Source organism: Anser brachyrhynchus (genome assembly GCF_964034855.1).
Source record: "Anser brachyrhynchus genome assembly, chromosome: 28".
Classification (NCBI taxonomy): Eukaryota; Metazoa; Chordata; class Aves; order Anseriformes; family Anatidae; genus Anser; species Anser brachyrhynchus.
This window is the reverse complement of record NC_137721.1, coordinates 3,268,980-3,284,948: the sequence shown is the minus strand read 5'-3', so window position 1 is coordinate 3,284,948 and position 15,969 is coordinate 3,268,980. Positions and strand designations below refer to the sequence as shown.

The following is a 15,969-nucleotide window of genomic DNA, read 5'->3' as shown; positions in this document are numbered from 1 at the left end:
AACCCGCTGAGGTGAACAGGAGCTGTCACAGCCCTTGCCTTTACTACAGCAGCGTGCTACCTCCAGCCACGCGATTTGTGCTTTTTACTTTGAACATCCAATGAATCTGCAGAACTTTAACTCACAACTGCCACTAGCGACCTCCAAAGGACAGAGACTAGGCAACATCCTGCACAGCCTTCTGTTTACATCACGGAACACATACCTTTAGCACTGGCAAATGCCCCAAAATCTGAAGAACCAGTGGCAGAGCCTAGAAGAATCCTGTAATCCAGACCTTCTAACTCAACTTCTACACTTAAATACGTATTAGCTCATTCAGAGCTGCTGCATTTTTATCTAGTTGGCAAGGTTTAATCTCCAAAAGCAAATTGCTCTGAGACTTGGGTGCCACTTGTCCCACAAAACCGGGCTCTCACCTCTGTCCAGCTGTGATTGTCACATTCTCTGCGGGCAGAGGCACTGAAGACACGTTGGAGGCAGTGAAGATCTTAGTCTCAGACAGCTGAAAGACAAAAGAGGGAAAAAGGAATTCCAAAATTCACACCGGCACGGTGGGACTCCGAGCGAAGCACACAAGTGTTTAAGACACAGTCCCAGGATGATTCAAGAAATTAGGTGTTAAAACTTCAGCATTTGGCCCCCATCAGAATCATCTGTCTGCGTATTTCTTCTTGGGCAAGCGCACAAATCACCCCTAAGTCAAAAAAATAAATCCCTCTACAAATTTCCTGTAGTCCACAAGGCCCCAGCACCCCTGGTGGATTTGGTTAGGTGCTCCAAAGTCACGGTGTTCAGCACCCATCTGCAAAGCCCACTGCACGGGTTAGGTGCAAACATTGCTGAAGAATTCAAAGGGAAAAAAAAGCTTCAGACTGATAGTTCAGCTTCCAACACCCCTGGTTTCACCGGGGTGATCTGACCCGATACCAACAGATCTATTGACACTGTGGAAGGGAAAATAACGCTTCTCAAAAACGAACGAAGGGGAGGTTTAACAACCACCTGAGGCTGAGCTCAGAATTCAGCTGAATCCAAACAGCTTCTATTCCAGGCCGAGGAGCTGCCAGCAGCTAAGCTGCAGGAGTTTAAAAACAAAACCACAGCAGAGGAACCTCTGAGAGCATATTACACACACTGAAGGCAAGACGGGCTACCAAGACACTCTTTAAGCAAAGACCTGGCTGGAACAGACGGAAGCTGCCTGCGTCTCCAAACCCAGCAGGAGAGCCTCCCTCAGACAGTGCCTGGAAAGCAAAAGCTTTCTCTTCGTGCCCGTTCCGTAGGCCTAGCTAAAATGACCATGCAAGAACTAGCAATGCTACTAGAAAGCCCAACCCTGCTCCCATCTGCAAGACCAGAAGTTCTCCCTCGATTCAAGGATTGGTCTGAAGCCCAAATCAGAAGAAACTGATAGACAGGCGTTAACAGCAGGTGATAACAGCCACTGTCTCTCAATGGAGGCTCCAGGTAGAGAACAAAACTCATCAAGACAAGCCAGAGAGCAAGGCCAGTTGATGGAAGAATTCAAAAAATGCTGCTGGAAGAAGTAAGAGGACCAGACTCAACGCTCCAGGAGAACCCTTGCTGTCCTGGGCTCCTGGGACAAGCTCTACGACGCCCGTGTTCTAGCAATATTTACTCTCCTCGGTCATCAGAGCTCCTGGAGCTGGGAGCCCCGGGCTATGCCCGGAGCGTGCAGAGGGTGGACTTTGTGCTTCTCTCCTAGCTGTGTACACGGTCAGGACAGCACCCCGCCAGCAGCACGCGGAGGAGAGGGGTTCGGGGAGTACCTACATCTTCATTCCAGTCCTCCGTGCCCCATTCTTCCGTCGCTGCCCTCCACGCACCTGAAGGACAACAAGAGGCAGAGAAGTTAGGCGTGCGTCGAAGCTCCGCTTACAAGAGCCGGGGAAGCACTGGGAAGCTTTGCAAGCAGCCGAGAGGACTTTTATTTGCCAACCAGACAAGTTAAAGCAGCCGACCCCAACCCAAAATTCACGGGCAAGTTACCACGAGGGGATTGCCCCAGCCTGGCTCGGGCTGAGCAGCACCAGGGGGGGCCCTGGGCCAGCAGCTAGGGCAGCGCGCGCCCCCCGGCACCAAACAGGAAAGCTGAGCCTGGCGAGGAAGCCCCGGCACCGTCCCCGGCCTCCTCATCCCATTTCCCTGCTCTCCCTCCTCCTGCGGCAGCAGCACCCACGAGCAGTTGGTGTGACCCCAGCAGCTCGGACAGAGCACCTCTGCTGCGGGCCCCCCTTGTGCAGGACCCCCCCGGCCGAGCCTCGAGCCTCCGCAGCACCCAGGGGCAACCGAACCGTTCACACGGTCGTTCCCCACCCCCACTCCCCCCCCAAAAATGTCAAAGCCTCGCTGCACCAGAAACCCCCGTGGGCAGGGGAATGGGAATCTGAAAGGAACACTTCTGGGGCTAACCAACCCATCAGTGTTCTGGGTCCAATTTTGGAGAAATGCTCAAAGTGAGGAAGCTTAGGGTATCAGGGGGGAAAGCACAAGGTTGCAGCCACAATAAATCGCAGCGCAATTTGCAAGACGAGCAAGATTTATCGAAGGGGAAAAAAAAAAAAAGGCAAGCTTTGCCTAGCTGCGTCTTCAACTTGTTCGGTCCCACACAGACACCACCATTTAACCCCGGTACTTTGAGCTGTATGCGGTGGCTTCCAAATCCATTAGGCGAATGAAAATTTGGTGTGGGAAGAAAGCGGGAGCATTTTCCATCCCCAAAATTCATAGGGAAAAAAAAAAAAAAAGTGCAAAAAAAGAAAGCCCCCTGCCCAGGTCGGTTCAGCCCACGCAAAGCAGGTGAACAGAACCCAAGACAGGCAGGGGGTCAATTCTGGAGGGAGTCACAAGGACAGAACAAGTTGGCATCAGCCCCTTTACCAGCTGAAAGCCTTTTACAGCATAAAAACAGCACGTGGGGAATGAGGGCTTTGCAGATCCTTCTGTAGGACACGATCAGGCTCTTGGGTTTTGGGGGGAAGAGCTCAGCAGATCTCCCCATACACACTCCAATTTTGAGGCCAAAACATCCAAACAGCTGCTTATCTACAGGTGGGGTGTTCAGAGCACCAAAGAAGTATTTTCTTTTTTTCTTTGCCTGACATTGAACCAAACCAAGAAGCTTTCCTGGATTTAAGTTCAATTTGGGGGGGATTTTTTTTTTTTTTTTTTTTTAATTCAACACAACTTCCCTGGTTCGTGGGAGTCTCGAGGCACACGACTCTTTCCTCCTGGGACAGAAGCACCGGAAAGAGTTCAACACACCCAACCCAACACACAGCAGGGGTTAAGGAACAGCTTCCCCCCATTCCTCAGCCTGTTCATGCCCTCGCTCACGGGCAGGGGGAAGGCTGCTTTCCAGGCTGCAGGGATCGGAAAATCCCTGCCCGGGAGGGAAGCAGGAGCTGCGGGTTCCTCGCCCCGCTGCAGTCCGCGGGGGAGAGCAGGAGGCTCGGAGAGGTCCCAGAGAGTTTGTGCACGGAGCGGAGCGCAGGGCTCGGCTTTAGCTTTGCTCATGTGGGGGGAAAGGAGAAGAAAAACAAAGCAGCAAGGAAAGCGGGAAGAAATCCTGCAGTTGAAGAGCAGCCACCAACGGGGCTTTGCTGGTGGGCACCACCCTGGTGCCAGGCACCCAGGGAGAGGGACGAGGAACCAAAGACCTGCCCGCTCGTGCGATGATCGTTGCATTCTCTGGAAATGCTCCAGGAAGCTCCCTAACCAGCACAGCGTGCTTAGCTTTTTGGTTGGTTTGCCCTGAAAGAAGCCGAGCGTCTCTCCCCACGCAGCTCTTACCGACGGGGAGAGCAGCAGCGCGGCGCTGACACTGCCCCCGCCACTTCGGAGTGTCACCCGAACGGGAACCCCTCCCTGCCCTAAGGGAGCTTCAAGGAGCAGCTGATCTCTTTAAGCTCCTCCAGGCAGGAAAAGAGGGCTTGAAAATATGATTGTCGTATTTTTTTAGGCAGAACTTGAGCATCCCATCGTGCAGCAGAGAAGGATGTAAGTAATTTAAGCCACGGCGTGCTGCTCGGCAGCACGGTGAACTAAGAGGCTTGCTGCAACCGCTGCTGAAAACCAAAATCCCACCGCGTCGTCAAGAGTTTCTTTTTCTAAAGAAAGGAGCAAAGCAGAAGGCTCTGCAGAAGGGTTTTAGCCTGGATTTCCAGACCTCAGGGACCGCAGAAGGGCTGAGGTGGGAAGGGACCTGTGGGTCCAACCCCTGCTCAAGCAGGGCCACCTGGAGCAGGGTGCCCAGGACCACGACCAGAGGAGAAGACATTGGTTAAATGTTTTGGGCCTTCTCGGGGACACTAATGGGATTCGATGGGCTTAATAGGGCCAACTGGATCAGCCCATCGGTCTCTCTTGGCTTCCTATGGCGTAATGATATAAAAGCAGGAAATAAACTGGCCATGCACCGAGCAGCTTCGCCATCAAGCATCCTGGTCATCCGAATATCTCGATGGAGATACGATTTAGTAGCTTAGTATCGGTGCTAGGAGGACGGTTGGACTAGGTGGTCCTGTAGGTCCTTTCCACCCTCGTGTTTCTACAACTCTATGCAGATAGGTGGCCACCTTCGGCTGCAGGGCAGGTCTGCTCGGAGGGAAGCAGCGTGGCAGTCCGGAGGCAGCCGTAAGCAGAGGTAAAGCGCTGCGACAGTTGAGCAGGACTAATCACCCTCGCAGCAGCGTTTGGAACCTGGGCAGAAACCTAGCGGGGAGGCGAGCGGAGTGACTGCTGCAGAGCGAACTGCGGAGGAAAGGGGACGGCACGGGGACTACGGCAAGTCATAGCTCTCTGGATGTGAGACAGGCAGGAGAGGGCTGAGCTGCCTCGTGCTTCCCCCGGGGCAGGGTGCTCTGTCGGTGCTGGGGACACAGCGCTGCTGTGGGTGCTGAGAAGCAGTGGCTGAAGTCAAAATTTACGTAATCCACAAGTATGCAGGTTAACCTCTCCCAATTTACATTCAAGGAGTCAGCATTAGTAAAAGCAGAGTCAGAACAAACGTCAAAATTCATTAAAATGAACAAATTAAGAGAGAAGAATGACATATCCACAGATATTTCAGTTTGTTTTAAAAAAAAAAGCTGTGAAGTAAAGGTATCCGGGGCAGTTAGTGCACCTGGATGTATCGTACCAGGAGCAGTGTCAAATTTTCGGGGATAATTTGACCCCTCACCCCCAATGAAATCAAGTCCTGAAACAAAAGAAAAGAAAAGAAAAAAGACAACCAGTGAAATTTTGACTTAAATGAAAGAGTTTCATTGCCCCCATGTACATCAGTCACATTGTACCTGTGGATATTGTTAATTCAAAGAGATGCCTGAGGCTACTACAACAGGAACAAAATGACCACACACGACACAGGTGAACGATAAACTTTACGGCTGCGCTGTAACTCTAGAGCAGATCCAAACTGCTGTGTCAGAAACAGTCTTAATTCCACCCCAACCATGCTCTAAACCACTTTGTTCCGTATTTCCAAAAAACACGGACAGAGACAAGCACACACAGACGTCTGCTCAGACCAGACAGCTCAATTTGCAGCACGCAGCTCTGCTCCTTCTGCTTTTCCCTCCAGAGACACACGTGCCCCCACTGCCCTTAACCAACAGACTCCTATACTACACCCCTCCGGTACTTAGAAATGAAGCCATTTAGTTTTTAGAGTCATCAACAGGATGATCACTCAGTCTGCTAGAGCTTTACGCATCCAGGCCTACTTTCTCCTTTCGGAAAAGCTCTTTTTTCTGAAAAATAAAGTCTAAACTAACAACGTGTAGCGAAAGGGACAGCACTTTACAGTCCTGTCTTGCTCTTTGCAAAGCTATTAGCTTGTCAGCAATCACAAGAAATATGAAGCCGGCCTAATGCAGCATTAACGTAGAGCTGTGAATGGTTCTAATAACCAAAACGTAACGTTTGAGCACTCGTGTCACGTAGAAATGGTTTGCGGTACAAGATTGCTGCGGGGGGGACTCAAACATGCAAGGGCAGGTGGGTGTTTGGAACCGCCCAGCAGAGAAGTGCTTGGCTCCAGCAGGGAAGCAATGAAGGTTTCTTTTCGGCTTACTTCTTGTATCAAGGTCTCAACCTACAGCAACCTGAGCAGGATGACCACGAAAATGTGAATGCTCCCCGTACCAAACCCAACATCTGAACTCAGAGCAATATTCTCAGGAGGATGCACTGAACATCCAGGGAGCCTGCGTGTGTTTATCACACTCCTGCCTGTAAAAAGGCTTCTGCAAAGACGCAGCACGGTTTCTGCTGGAAAACAGACCTGAGGTGAGTGTCCCTGGGCCTCTGTCAGCAACAGCACACACAAGATCACACCTGAACAACCATCCAGCTCCAGATTTCCAGCATGGTTACCCCTAACAAATGACCTGATGCAGCCTCTATAGTCAGACCTAAAACCTCAAAGATTATTCCACAGGAAATCCAAATACACGCTGGATACTCCTCAAAGCAAAGGCACCTCTGGATGCAAAGAAACCGAGCGACTGAATTCCAGCTCTGAACCAACAACCTATTCCACCACCCTCAAGCCTAAGACCTGCCCAGAACCTCCTCAGCATGACTGAAGGGACACAAACCCCACTTTTGATCTAAAAACACAACGGCAACAAGCTGAAAGGCCGCTTACTTGTGCCATCGTCCGGTTCAAAACTGCCAGTGTTGTTCCACGTGTTGTTGTTGCTGTTCCCATAGTTCTCGTCCGTGCTGGCCGGCTCAGCGTAGTCAGCCGGGTTGAAAGTTCTGTAAGAAACACAGGGAAGAAAATTTGTTATTCCCTCTTGCTAAACATTTTAAAAACAGCTGATGTTATTTGTGCTGTATTATAGCTAGGAGATTCCCCTAAGACTGCTCTGCTCAGCAGAGGAACGCTCCAGCTACAGCGGCCTTTCCAAATTTAAGTTAGCATGGTGCAGTTTTTGTTTCATTAAAAACAACAACAAAAAACAGAGGAGCAAAGCAAACGGTAGTATTCACGCGCAAAGGTTTTATATTTTTTGCTGTGGTGTGTCCCAGTGAAACTTACCCCATGCCTTGGGCAGAAAATCTTCCCCCCCGCCTTCCGGAGCCACCTGTAAAACACACACACGCACTGGTGAGCATCTCTCTTGGCTCTGCGCCACTGGGAGAAGAAACATTTGAACAACATATGGAGTTCTGATGCCCAGAATATAAAGCGTTGAGGATCGTCCCGAGTAGATGGGATCTCCAGCAGCGGCTTTATGTGTACATGAATGACCTCAGCTGGCTGGCAGTGTAATTAGTGATGCACGATTCCAGGCTCAGATGAGGTTTCCAGCTGGCACGAAGCATAAATACCGGACCCCAGGTTCTGATTTCTGTACTGCGGCCTCGGCAACAATTCCTGAGCAGCACGGATTTTGGGGAAAAATGAATTTCTGCCACTGAATCTTTAAAAACCAAGCCAAGCGTTTGCACAGCACTGGTGCTGAGAGACACATGTGCAGGGACGAGGCAGATCCAGGTGCTGTTGCTAACAAGCAGCCTGCCCACCTGCCAACAGGCTCCTAGGTCTTCTGGTATCCCAGCTCTGTAGGATAAAGCCGGGCTTAGCTCACCTCCCCGGGTGGGACACAAGAACCAGTCACTGTTTCTACCATGCTTAAAAGGGGGAAGCAAGGCGCAGGCACTAGTCCTAACCCTGAGAACAAGAATCAAGTGCTTCTTTTCGGCTTGGCAATTCCTCTGATAGAGGCACGTCACAGAGGAGCTGTGCTGACACCGTTCTTCTCCTCCCACCCCCGACCCGAAGCCCAGCACGTACCTCGGCCTCGGCCACGTCCCCGTCTCCCTCGCTCTGTGCCTCTTCCAGAAGAGCCTCCACTCTTGCCACCGTCCAGTCCGTTCTCCTGGCCCCGAACTGAAAGAGAACAAACAAGATATTGGCAAACTGAATTAATAAAGCAGGATTCCTCCTGCTTTAGGGAGGATACCAGAACAGACGTCAGGCACTGAAGCACGGTGGCTGTGCAGGACACCACGCTGCCAAACGCTCCCGGAACTTTTCTTTAACCGGCGATGCCGGGCGCAGCACCCAAGGGTGCATCTCAGATAGGGGAGCACCAAACGGGTCGCCATACACACGGCTGATTCTCCTCAAAGCCGTGTCTGCCCAAGCAGCTTTACTGGTAGGTACTGGGTGTTAGTAAAGGGCCGGTCCGTACACTCTCTTCCACGGCTGGCACCTCGCCCCCGCCTCGGCGGCCCGCCACGTCGTCTGCTGAAATCCCGATCCCTCTCCCGGTTTTCTTTGCTTTCTTCACTTGGCTCTGTCTGTCCGCTCTCCTTCTGTCCTTGGACACCCTTCTTCTTCCCGACCATTTCCCAGGAATGCTGAAGGTTTGCAAAGGGGAGAGCAGTTAATCACAGGCTGACCAGCGCTGGATGCAACGTACACACATGCTTAATCAGGCTACAAAAAACATAACTCCGGAAAATAAATTGTTTCCGGCCTAATTTTATTGGGAAAGACCATCTGCCAACACCAGGGTGCTCGTACAGCGGCTGGGATGCCGGAGGAGGTACGAGGAGATGGCTCCTTCTATTTCTCCAGTGATCCCTGTGCCTCTGAAACAAAGCCTGGAAGCTTTGCCCCGTTCAGTGGGAACAAGGCTGGCACTTCACACAGGTCACTGCCTTGGGGGAGCTCCCGCAATAACCGGGTAAATATTCCAAAGTGCCCTGCAGTCAACATTTCAGGGCGAGTTATTCTCCCAAAAGCGGCTGTCTAAGAAAACCCCTCCCTGAACAGCAGATCCCACGGAGGAGAGTATCAGAGTTTATCCACAGGCAAGTTCAACTCATCCCAAGTTGGGCTGTAAAAAGTTGAGCACGCTTCCAGCTCACTGTTCTAAGCCCACACGGGTTTGTTTTATGACAGTCTGCAATGGTTTCACATTCTTAAACTGATGCTGCACACTGTTAGAATAATTAAAAATAGTCACAAGTCATTGACAAGCACCTGAAAACATAACTGGCAGATAAACAAACAGCTGGGTTTGGATGGCAACATGCAGGGACAGTAACGAAAAGCCTTAGAGGCACAAACTGCCTTCAAACCAAGGGCTTCTCAAGTCTCTCTCCATGGGTATCTGGCTCAGAAAGAAATTCAGGAAAATGTTTACTTGGAATACTGCAATTTTGAGCAGAGTCTAACTCAACGTGAAGATCACGCCGGCTCCTCTCCCGTTTGAAATACAGTAAATTACGAGTAACTAGCTCAGCAGGTGAGCGTTTGAGCCATTAACAAGCCTGTTCCTTACCAGAAACCCCTTTCAGGGGACTGCTGCCCCAGCTGAACCCAGCCCAGAAGCAGCTCCGAGAGGCTGCCGGTGCTCCTGCTGCGGGTAGCAGCCCGCAGGCCCCCCAGGGCACTGGAGGCTGAAGAAGTGGCAGCCACTCGAGGGCTCTGCTCTGCCACCACCACCCCTGCCTCTACAAATCTTCCGCAGCGAGCGTGCCTTGCCCTGCATCTCGCGCTGCTGGGGGCTTCAGCTGCTCGAGTAAAGGAGACGCCGCAGCTTGCTGCGCGCTACCCCGAGCGCTATTTTCGTGAGCAATGTGTTCATCTAGGAAAAGTAACTGCTGCCATAGCAGGGGTTTGGCGTTTAACTGGAAGCCGCCGGTTACAAGGGACATGGAGGAAAATACAGTCAGAGCAGAGCTTTGCCTCAGCGATGCACATTCATGTCACCCCGCTTCCTAAAAGGGTTTTCCAACAGCTGTTTTGTTCAGTTATCAATGGAAAGGGCTCTCTGAAGGCAAGGCAAGAATCCTCACGTGCACCACATCGAACTTGGCCGCTGCCAGAGCTAGCAGAGCACCTGATGTTGGGAAGCAGCTGCCTTAGACAATACAGAGCTGTCCACAGAATCACAGAATCCCAAGCCATCCATCTACCTCACGGCTAATAAAGAGGGGAAAAAAAGAGCTGGTGTGTGACATTTGGAAGCGCTAGCTACAGCCTCAGCTTTGCACGCAGAGGTCAGCTGGCTCCGTCCGATCTCAGTGTGCTGGGGGATCTGTTTGGCAGCGGTGGGGAAGGGTCTGAGGCTCGGCGGCTTTCTGCTGGTTTGTAGCAGAATCTGTGTCTGCTGCCCTCGCCACAGCCCGCACACCTCGTGGAGGAGCTCCCACTCGTCCACAGAGCTCACCTTGGCTCACCCAACTCGACAGAAAACACTGCTGGCACAGAAAGGGCAAAAAGACCCAAAAATGTGCGGCACGGGCAGTGGAAAATCAGCAAATCGCTGAGGACAGGGAGGGAACATTTAAGGCCGGAGAAACAAAAGTGCCAAAGTAACAGAAATGAACCACCGCTGCCACACCTGCCCTTCACCACAAGTCCCTCAGCCCTCGGGAGAAAAGAGAAGTTACTTCCCGCTCACGGCAGTGTGAAATCTTTGCCACCAGGACACTGGCATCTGCACAACTGCTCGGATTCAGAAGGAATAGGAAGCAAATGGATTTATCACATTTTCCCCTCTATTTCCCTATTCCAGGCTGGCCACGCTCCTGCTTTCTGCAAACCTACGACGTTAAGAAGCCCGGAGAAAACCACGCTTCCCATGCTACTCGTGTAACTAGTGAGTCATTTTGGCTTGTTATCTGCAGGTTACTGTACGTCTCGTCTCCAAATAGGCAGTCACACCAAACTAGGCCTCACCAGATTTACAGGACCCAATCCTACCGTGTCCGGATTGCCCTCCAGCAGCACGTTGATGGCTCTGTTAACATCCCCGTTGCAGTCGTGGAGAGCAATCACACACTCATCCTGGTTCTTGCCTGTGATGTCGATCAGCTGTAGAAAAGACACCGCCACAGTCAGCGCGTTCCCAACCAAGAAAGCACCAACATCCCCCCCGGCTCTCTTACGAGGCCAGCAAACTGCATCCCAAAACAGAAAGCATCTGAAGGAACGACGGGGTTTGGCAGTCTTGCCAGCCTCCCCAGCTTAATTATGCCCCCGAACGAGAAGCAAATCCCCAGAACCGAGGGTGGGAATTTCTGAGTCACCGAGTTTCACCACAACCTAGCCTCCCAGCGCCGTGCCTCGGGATGCTGCTGAGCCTCGTGCTTTGGGGCCGAAGACAGCAGGCACGCGAGGCCTTGAAAATCACGGTGGCCTAAGGAAGCCCAGGGAGCAGCCTCCTGTCCTGCCCCAGGGTTCGCACTCACTTGTTTCACCTTCTCCTCAAAGTCAGCGTCGTTGTGGTCCGAAATCATCTGTGCAAGTCGGATCTGTTCCGCAGTGGCCTGAGGAGATGGAACATCAAAAGGGAGTGGGGTTAGCGTGGCACGCCTCGCACTCACCCTCCTCCGAAGGCCGTGCCGCTCCCGAGGACGCTGGAAAAGATCCGACGCGACGAGGAAGAGGCGCAAACGAGGGCCAGGAAGAGGCAAGCTTCAGAAAGCAAGGCAGAGAGAAGAGGAGCGAGGGAGGGGAGTCTAGGAGAAAGGGAAACACCGCCGGGCGACCCCTCTGCAACGGGTGAGCTCAAGCCACCGAACTTAACTCCACCTCGAGGCAGCCCTCAGCACCACCAGGACATCGAGACAAGCTGCAGACGGCTTCGCGGCCGCCTGCGTTTGGTAAAACAAACAGGGCACAGCCAGAGGGAATCACAGAACTGTAGGGGTTGGAAGGGACCTCGAGAGACCATCGGGTCCAACCCCCCTGCCAAAGCAGGTTCCCTACAGCAGGCTGCCCAGGGAGGCGTCCAGACGGGCCTTGAATATCTCCAGAGAAGGAGCCCCCACAACCTCCCCGGGCAGCCTGTCCCAGTGCTCCGTCACCCTCGCCGGGAAGAAGTTGGTGCGGAACCGCCTGGGCTCCATTTTGTGGCCATCGCCCCTTGTCCTGTCCCCACAAACCACTGAGAAGAGGTTGGCCAAACCCCTCCGTCTCCCACGCTTCAGGTATTTGTAAACACGTTTACAACTGTTTACAAAGCCAGGGAAGGCAGCACCCCGCCGGCACCGGCTCCCAGGCGGAGGCGCCCGCCCGCCCTGCCTCCGGGAGCGCCCCGCGGCTCGCAGGGAGCGCTGTCGGCCTTTGTTGGGCCAAGCCCAGCGCCCGGCCGGGAGCGCCAGGTCTCCACCTCCACGCCAGCCGGTTTCCAAGGACGCTCCCCTTACCTGCGGCCGCTGCTTGTGCTGTGTCTGGCTCTGTGTCTGTGTCTGCTCCCAGTTCCCCCGGGCTCGGTTAGTGCCCACCGATGTCATCATTTACAGTATATACAAATAACAGTATTTACAAGGTAGAGCTCTGCGGTGGGGCGGGGGAGAAGAGAGAACAGGCTGTTAGAAACTGAAAACACAAGGCAGCACCGAGACTGAGCGAGGCAGTCGGCACAGCCCCACCCTCCCGACGCTTCCCCAAAACCGCTGCGTGCCCGGGGCTGCCGCGGGCTCCTGCGGCCGGCCCCGCCACCGAGCGCCCCGCGTCGAACGCGGCCGCCGCCGCGCCCCGTCTGCAGCCCAGCGAGCGGCCGGGACCGGGGAGAGGAGCCCCGTGGCAAGGGCTCAGCCGCTCGCCGCCAGAAGACGCGGGCGAGCGGGCACGGTGTCGCCAACTACAGCGAGGAGTGCTGCGAAAAGCTCTCGAGAAGCTTCGCTTTGAGAGCGAACATCTCCGAGCCTCAGGTGTGCCGGCTGAGCGCCCTGAGCTCTCCTCTCTCCTGGCTTGACTCCGGTGCAGAGGAAGCAAAAACCTGCCGGCAAAAGGTGCTGCCGCAGGTTTGGGGGATTTGTTTTTAAAGGAATACGATCCCGGTAGAACCAACCGTTTTCTCTTATTTCAATTGTTCCCCGGATCTAGGAACATCACGTTTTTCTTCTACCGAGCATTCTGAAGTTACCCAAAAAACGAACTCAGAGCCGACACGCACTAACAGCGAGTAACGCTGCGGGGGAGCTGCTTGAGGCCAAAAATCCCCGCAGGAGCCGAGGCCGTGGAGCACCCCCAGGAAGTGAAGTTTTATAGCCGCACGCCCCGGGTTTGGAGGAAGGAATCCCACACAGCGAAGGGCTTTACCCTGCCCGTGATCTCCCCAAAGCGAGGAGCACCAGGCACGTCCCGAGGCGCTCGGCAGGCCTCGCTGCCTCCGAGACCCTGAAATCTAAATAATCGCCGGCCCCACACTGCTGGGGTTTGCCGGTAACGCCGCCGAGCCCTCCTCCGATGCAACAGGTTCTGCTCCAGCTGCTGCTCCGAGGCCTGGGGCAGAGGAAGGGGCCGCGGCAGGAGACCCGAGCAAGGAAACGCAGCCTGCAGGGCGCGACCCGAAGCCTTCCTCGTCACCATCGCCACAGAGCAGGACCCCGGGCGCAGGAGGGAAAAGTGGAAAAGCCGCGACAGCCAACGGCCCTGCGAGACCCGGGGAATCGGGAGTCTGCGAGCGCAGAGCAGCGGGGCTGGGGGCCCTTTCCAGCAGAGCTCAGGGACCCCACGTCACCTCCGCGCCGTGGCAGACCCCCTCCGGCTCACGCCAGCGCCTCGTGCCGCTCGTGTTGGGCTTCCAAGCGCTCCACAGCTTCCCCCAAAGCCTCCAAAGGCCGCCCTTCGGGGGTGCCCACACCTCGTGGCACCGCAAGAACGGAGCTTTCTGGTCACACACCTCCAGGTTTTAGGACCGGGAGGGAACCCACGCCGCCTCTGGGGCCAGCAGGAGCGGCTGGGCGCACCCCGCAGCCGGCGTTTCGCCAGGAGCGCCGAGCCCCAGCGCCCCCCACGACCAACGCCGCCGCGGCCACGCAGCGCTGCCTCCCGCGCTCCTTCCCCATGGAATTTCTTCTCGCTCCCCACGGCCCCGTCTCGCCCAGCCCCACGTATTTTGCACGCACACGAGCCGCCCCGTTAAACCCATCCGGCAGCGGGACCGTGGGCCCGGGGAGGGGAGCGACGCTGCGTGCCCGCGGTAACTCAATCTGCGGCTCCACGGCAGGCTGCTGTCCCCAGCCTTCGGGCAGCGCCGGGCATTGTTCGACAGCCGCCGCGCTCTGCTCGGTTTCGGTGACCATTAAAGCATTTTTTAAGGTGTAAAAACCACCAGAGAAAGAGCCACGGCAGAAGCACCACCAGCAGGCCTGGATGCTGCGGAGACCTCCAGGTGAGCGCGCGGCGCCCTGCAGACGGGGGTTTGCCTGCTGGGACTTCATCCCTCCAGCAGGGAGCTTTGGTGCAGCTCCCGGGCAGTATTTAAACGCAAACATCAGCCCCGACGTTGGCTCCGCACCGGGGCTGGCCGTGCACGCGTAACGACAAGCCTAACAGCTGGCTCAGAGCGGCGTTCGTCGAGCGTTTTACCTCTTTTTGTTAAAAAAAGGCATAAAAAACCGCGTACGTGCAGCAAGAGGGCCGTAACGGAGGGGCCCGGCCAGCTAACCGCGGGACACCCGCGGCCGAGGGACCGCGTTACGCCCGGCCAGCTCCGCGCTCCACGCCACGAGGACAGCGACGCGCTCGCCGGGGTTGACGGAGAAGGAGAAGCGTCACGGCCGCAGGTCGCAGCGCCTCGGCTTCGCGGGGCTGCCCGGGAAGGCAACGCGCCCGGGGGGTCGCCCGCGGTCCTTGCGGCCCCCCCTGCGCCTGCAGGGCCCGGGGCAGGCGGGGTGCCGGGCCCCGGGGGGTTGCGAGGCGCCGGGCCCCGCGGGACGCGAGGCGTCGAACGAAGCATCGGAAGAAGAGGTGACGGCACACGGGGCGCAGCCGAGCTCTTTATTGGGGCTCTGGGGCGAGGTACAGCACCGCGGCAGGGCTCCGCGGCCCCGCTCAGCACCCCCCGGCCCGCGCCCAGCACCGCTCCCCTCCTCTGCTGGCACCAGGAACCCGCGGCCTTCCCCCCCCCGCCCCCGGTAACGGGCACGTGCGGCAGGGCCGGGGGGGGGCAGGGCTCCGGGGGGCTCTGCCCGCGGCGTGGGGCGGGCCGGGAGCACCCGAGGGAGGCGGGCACCGGGAGGGGGGGGAGGGGGGGGGGGCGCCGCGGGGGCTCCCGCCCGGTGCTGCCGCGGTGCCGGGGCCCGCACGGGCGGCGGGGGGAGGCACCGGAGGAGTACCGGGTTGCACCGGGGGGGGTGACGGGGAGGCAGCGGGGGGCGATCGGGGCTACCGGGGGCGTCCCGGGGGTCTCGGGGGTGTCCCGGGGCCGCGCCCTGCCCACGCCCCGCGGCTCCGCGCCCCCCCCCCCCCCCCGGGGTTCGGGGCCCTTTGTTCGGAGCCCCGGTACCGGGCCCGGCCGGCGGGGGGAGGCAGCCCGGGGCCGCCCCATTGTTAGCGCCGCGCCGCGGGGCGGCCGCCGAGGGCCCGGTGGCGGCGGACAATGGGGCCCGGCGGGGCGGCTCCGTTCCCGTTCCCCCCCCCCCAAAGCAGCGCGGCGCCAGGCCGGGCCCGCTTCCGCCCTCATGGCGGCGGCCGCCATTCCCCGCCCGGCCTCACCTGCGGCGGGCCCGGCCCGGCCCGGTGCGGCGCGGCCCGGCGCGGTGCGGCGCGGCCGGGCCCTGCAGGCCGCGAGGCGCCCGGTAACGGGGGTGGGGGGGGCACGGGGGGGGGGGCGGTGAGGGAGGGAGGGGGGAGGGGGGGAGCGCCCCGGGAGGGGGGGGGGGCGGGGGGGCGCGGGGAGGGGAGGGGGGGAGCGGGGAGGGGGGGGCGGGATTTAAAGGGGCCGCGCGCCGCCCGCCGCCCCGCGCAGCCAACTTTACCTGGGTCGCCGCCGCACTGACAAGCACCCAGCGGCGCCCGCCCCCATCACGTGACGCGGGCCGCGGCGCTTGCGGGAGGGGGGAGGCGTGGCCGGCGCCGGCTTCGGCCCCACGTGACGCGGAGGGAAGGGGGCGAGGGCGCGCTCGGCTTCTACCCCCCCCCCTCCTCTCCCCGCAGGGTCACGTGCGGGAGGAGCGGCGGCG

The 15,969-nt window shown here is 57.1% G+C and overlaps 1 protein-coding gene across 9 annotated transcripts in view; it reads right to left on the bottom strand.

Annotated features, from left to right (window-relative positions):
• Positions 1–15,906, bottom strand: part of UBAP2L (ubiquitin associated protein 2 like) — a 29,953-nt gene extending 14,047 nt beyond the window's left edge. For 4 of the 9 annotated variants that reach the window (XM_080570271.1, XM_080570274.1, XM_080570275.1 and 1 more), the window contains exons 1-11: positions 15,766–15,906; positions 12,205–12,334; positions 11,245–11,322; positions 10,757–10,867; positions 8,232–8,400; positions 7,832–7,927; positions 7,073–7,118; positions 6,677–6,789; positions 5,150–5,224; positions 1,798–1,850; positions 420–505 (exon numbers count right to left, since the gene is read on the bottom strand). In XM_080570271.1, coding sequence (XP_080426397.1) covers positions 420–505; positions 1,798–1,850; positions 5,150–5,224; positions 6,677–6,789; positions 7,073–7,118; positions 7,832–7,927; positions 8,232–8,400; positions 10,757–10,867; positions 11,245–11,322; positions 12,205–12,294 — 917 coding nt within the window. In that variant the 5' untranslated portion in view covers positions 12,295–12,334; positions 15,766–15,906. Of the gene's footprint in view, positions 1–419; positions 506–1,797; positions 1,851–5,149; positions 5,225–6,676; positions 6,790–7,072; positions 7,119–7,831; positions 7,928–8,231; positions 8,401–10,756; positions 10,868–11,244; positions 11,323–12,204; positions 12,335–15,502; positions 15,527–15,765 lie in introns of those variants that run through there. The other 5 variants (XM_080570273.1, XM_080570279.1, XM_080570276.1 and 2 more) reach the window with 3 other exon arrangements.
• Between the last annotated feature and the right edge of the window lie 63 nt (positions 15,907–15,969).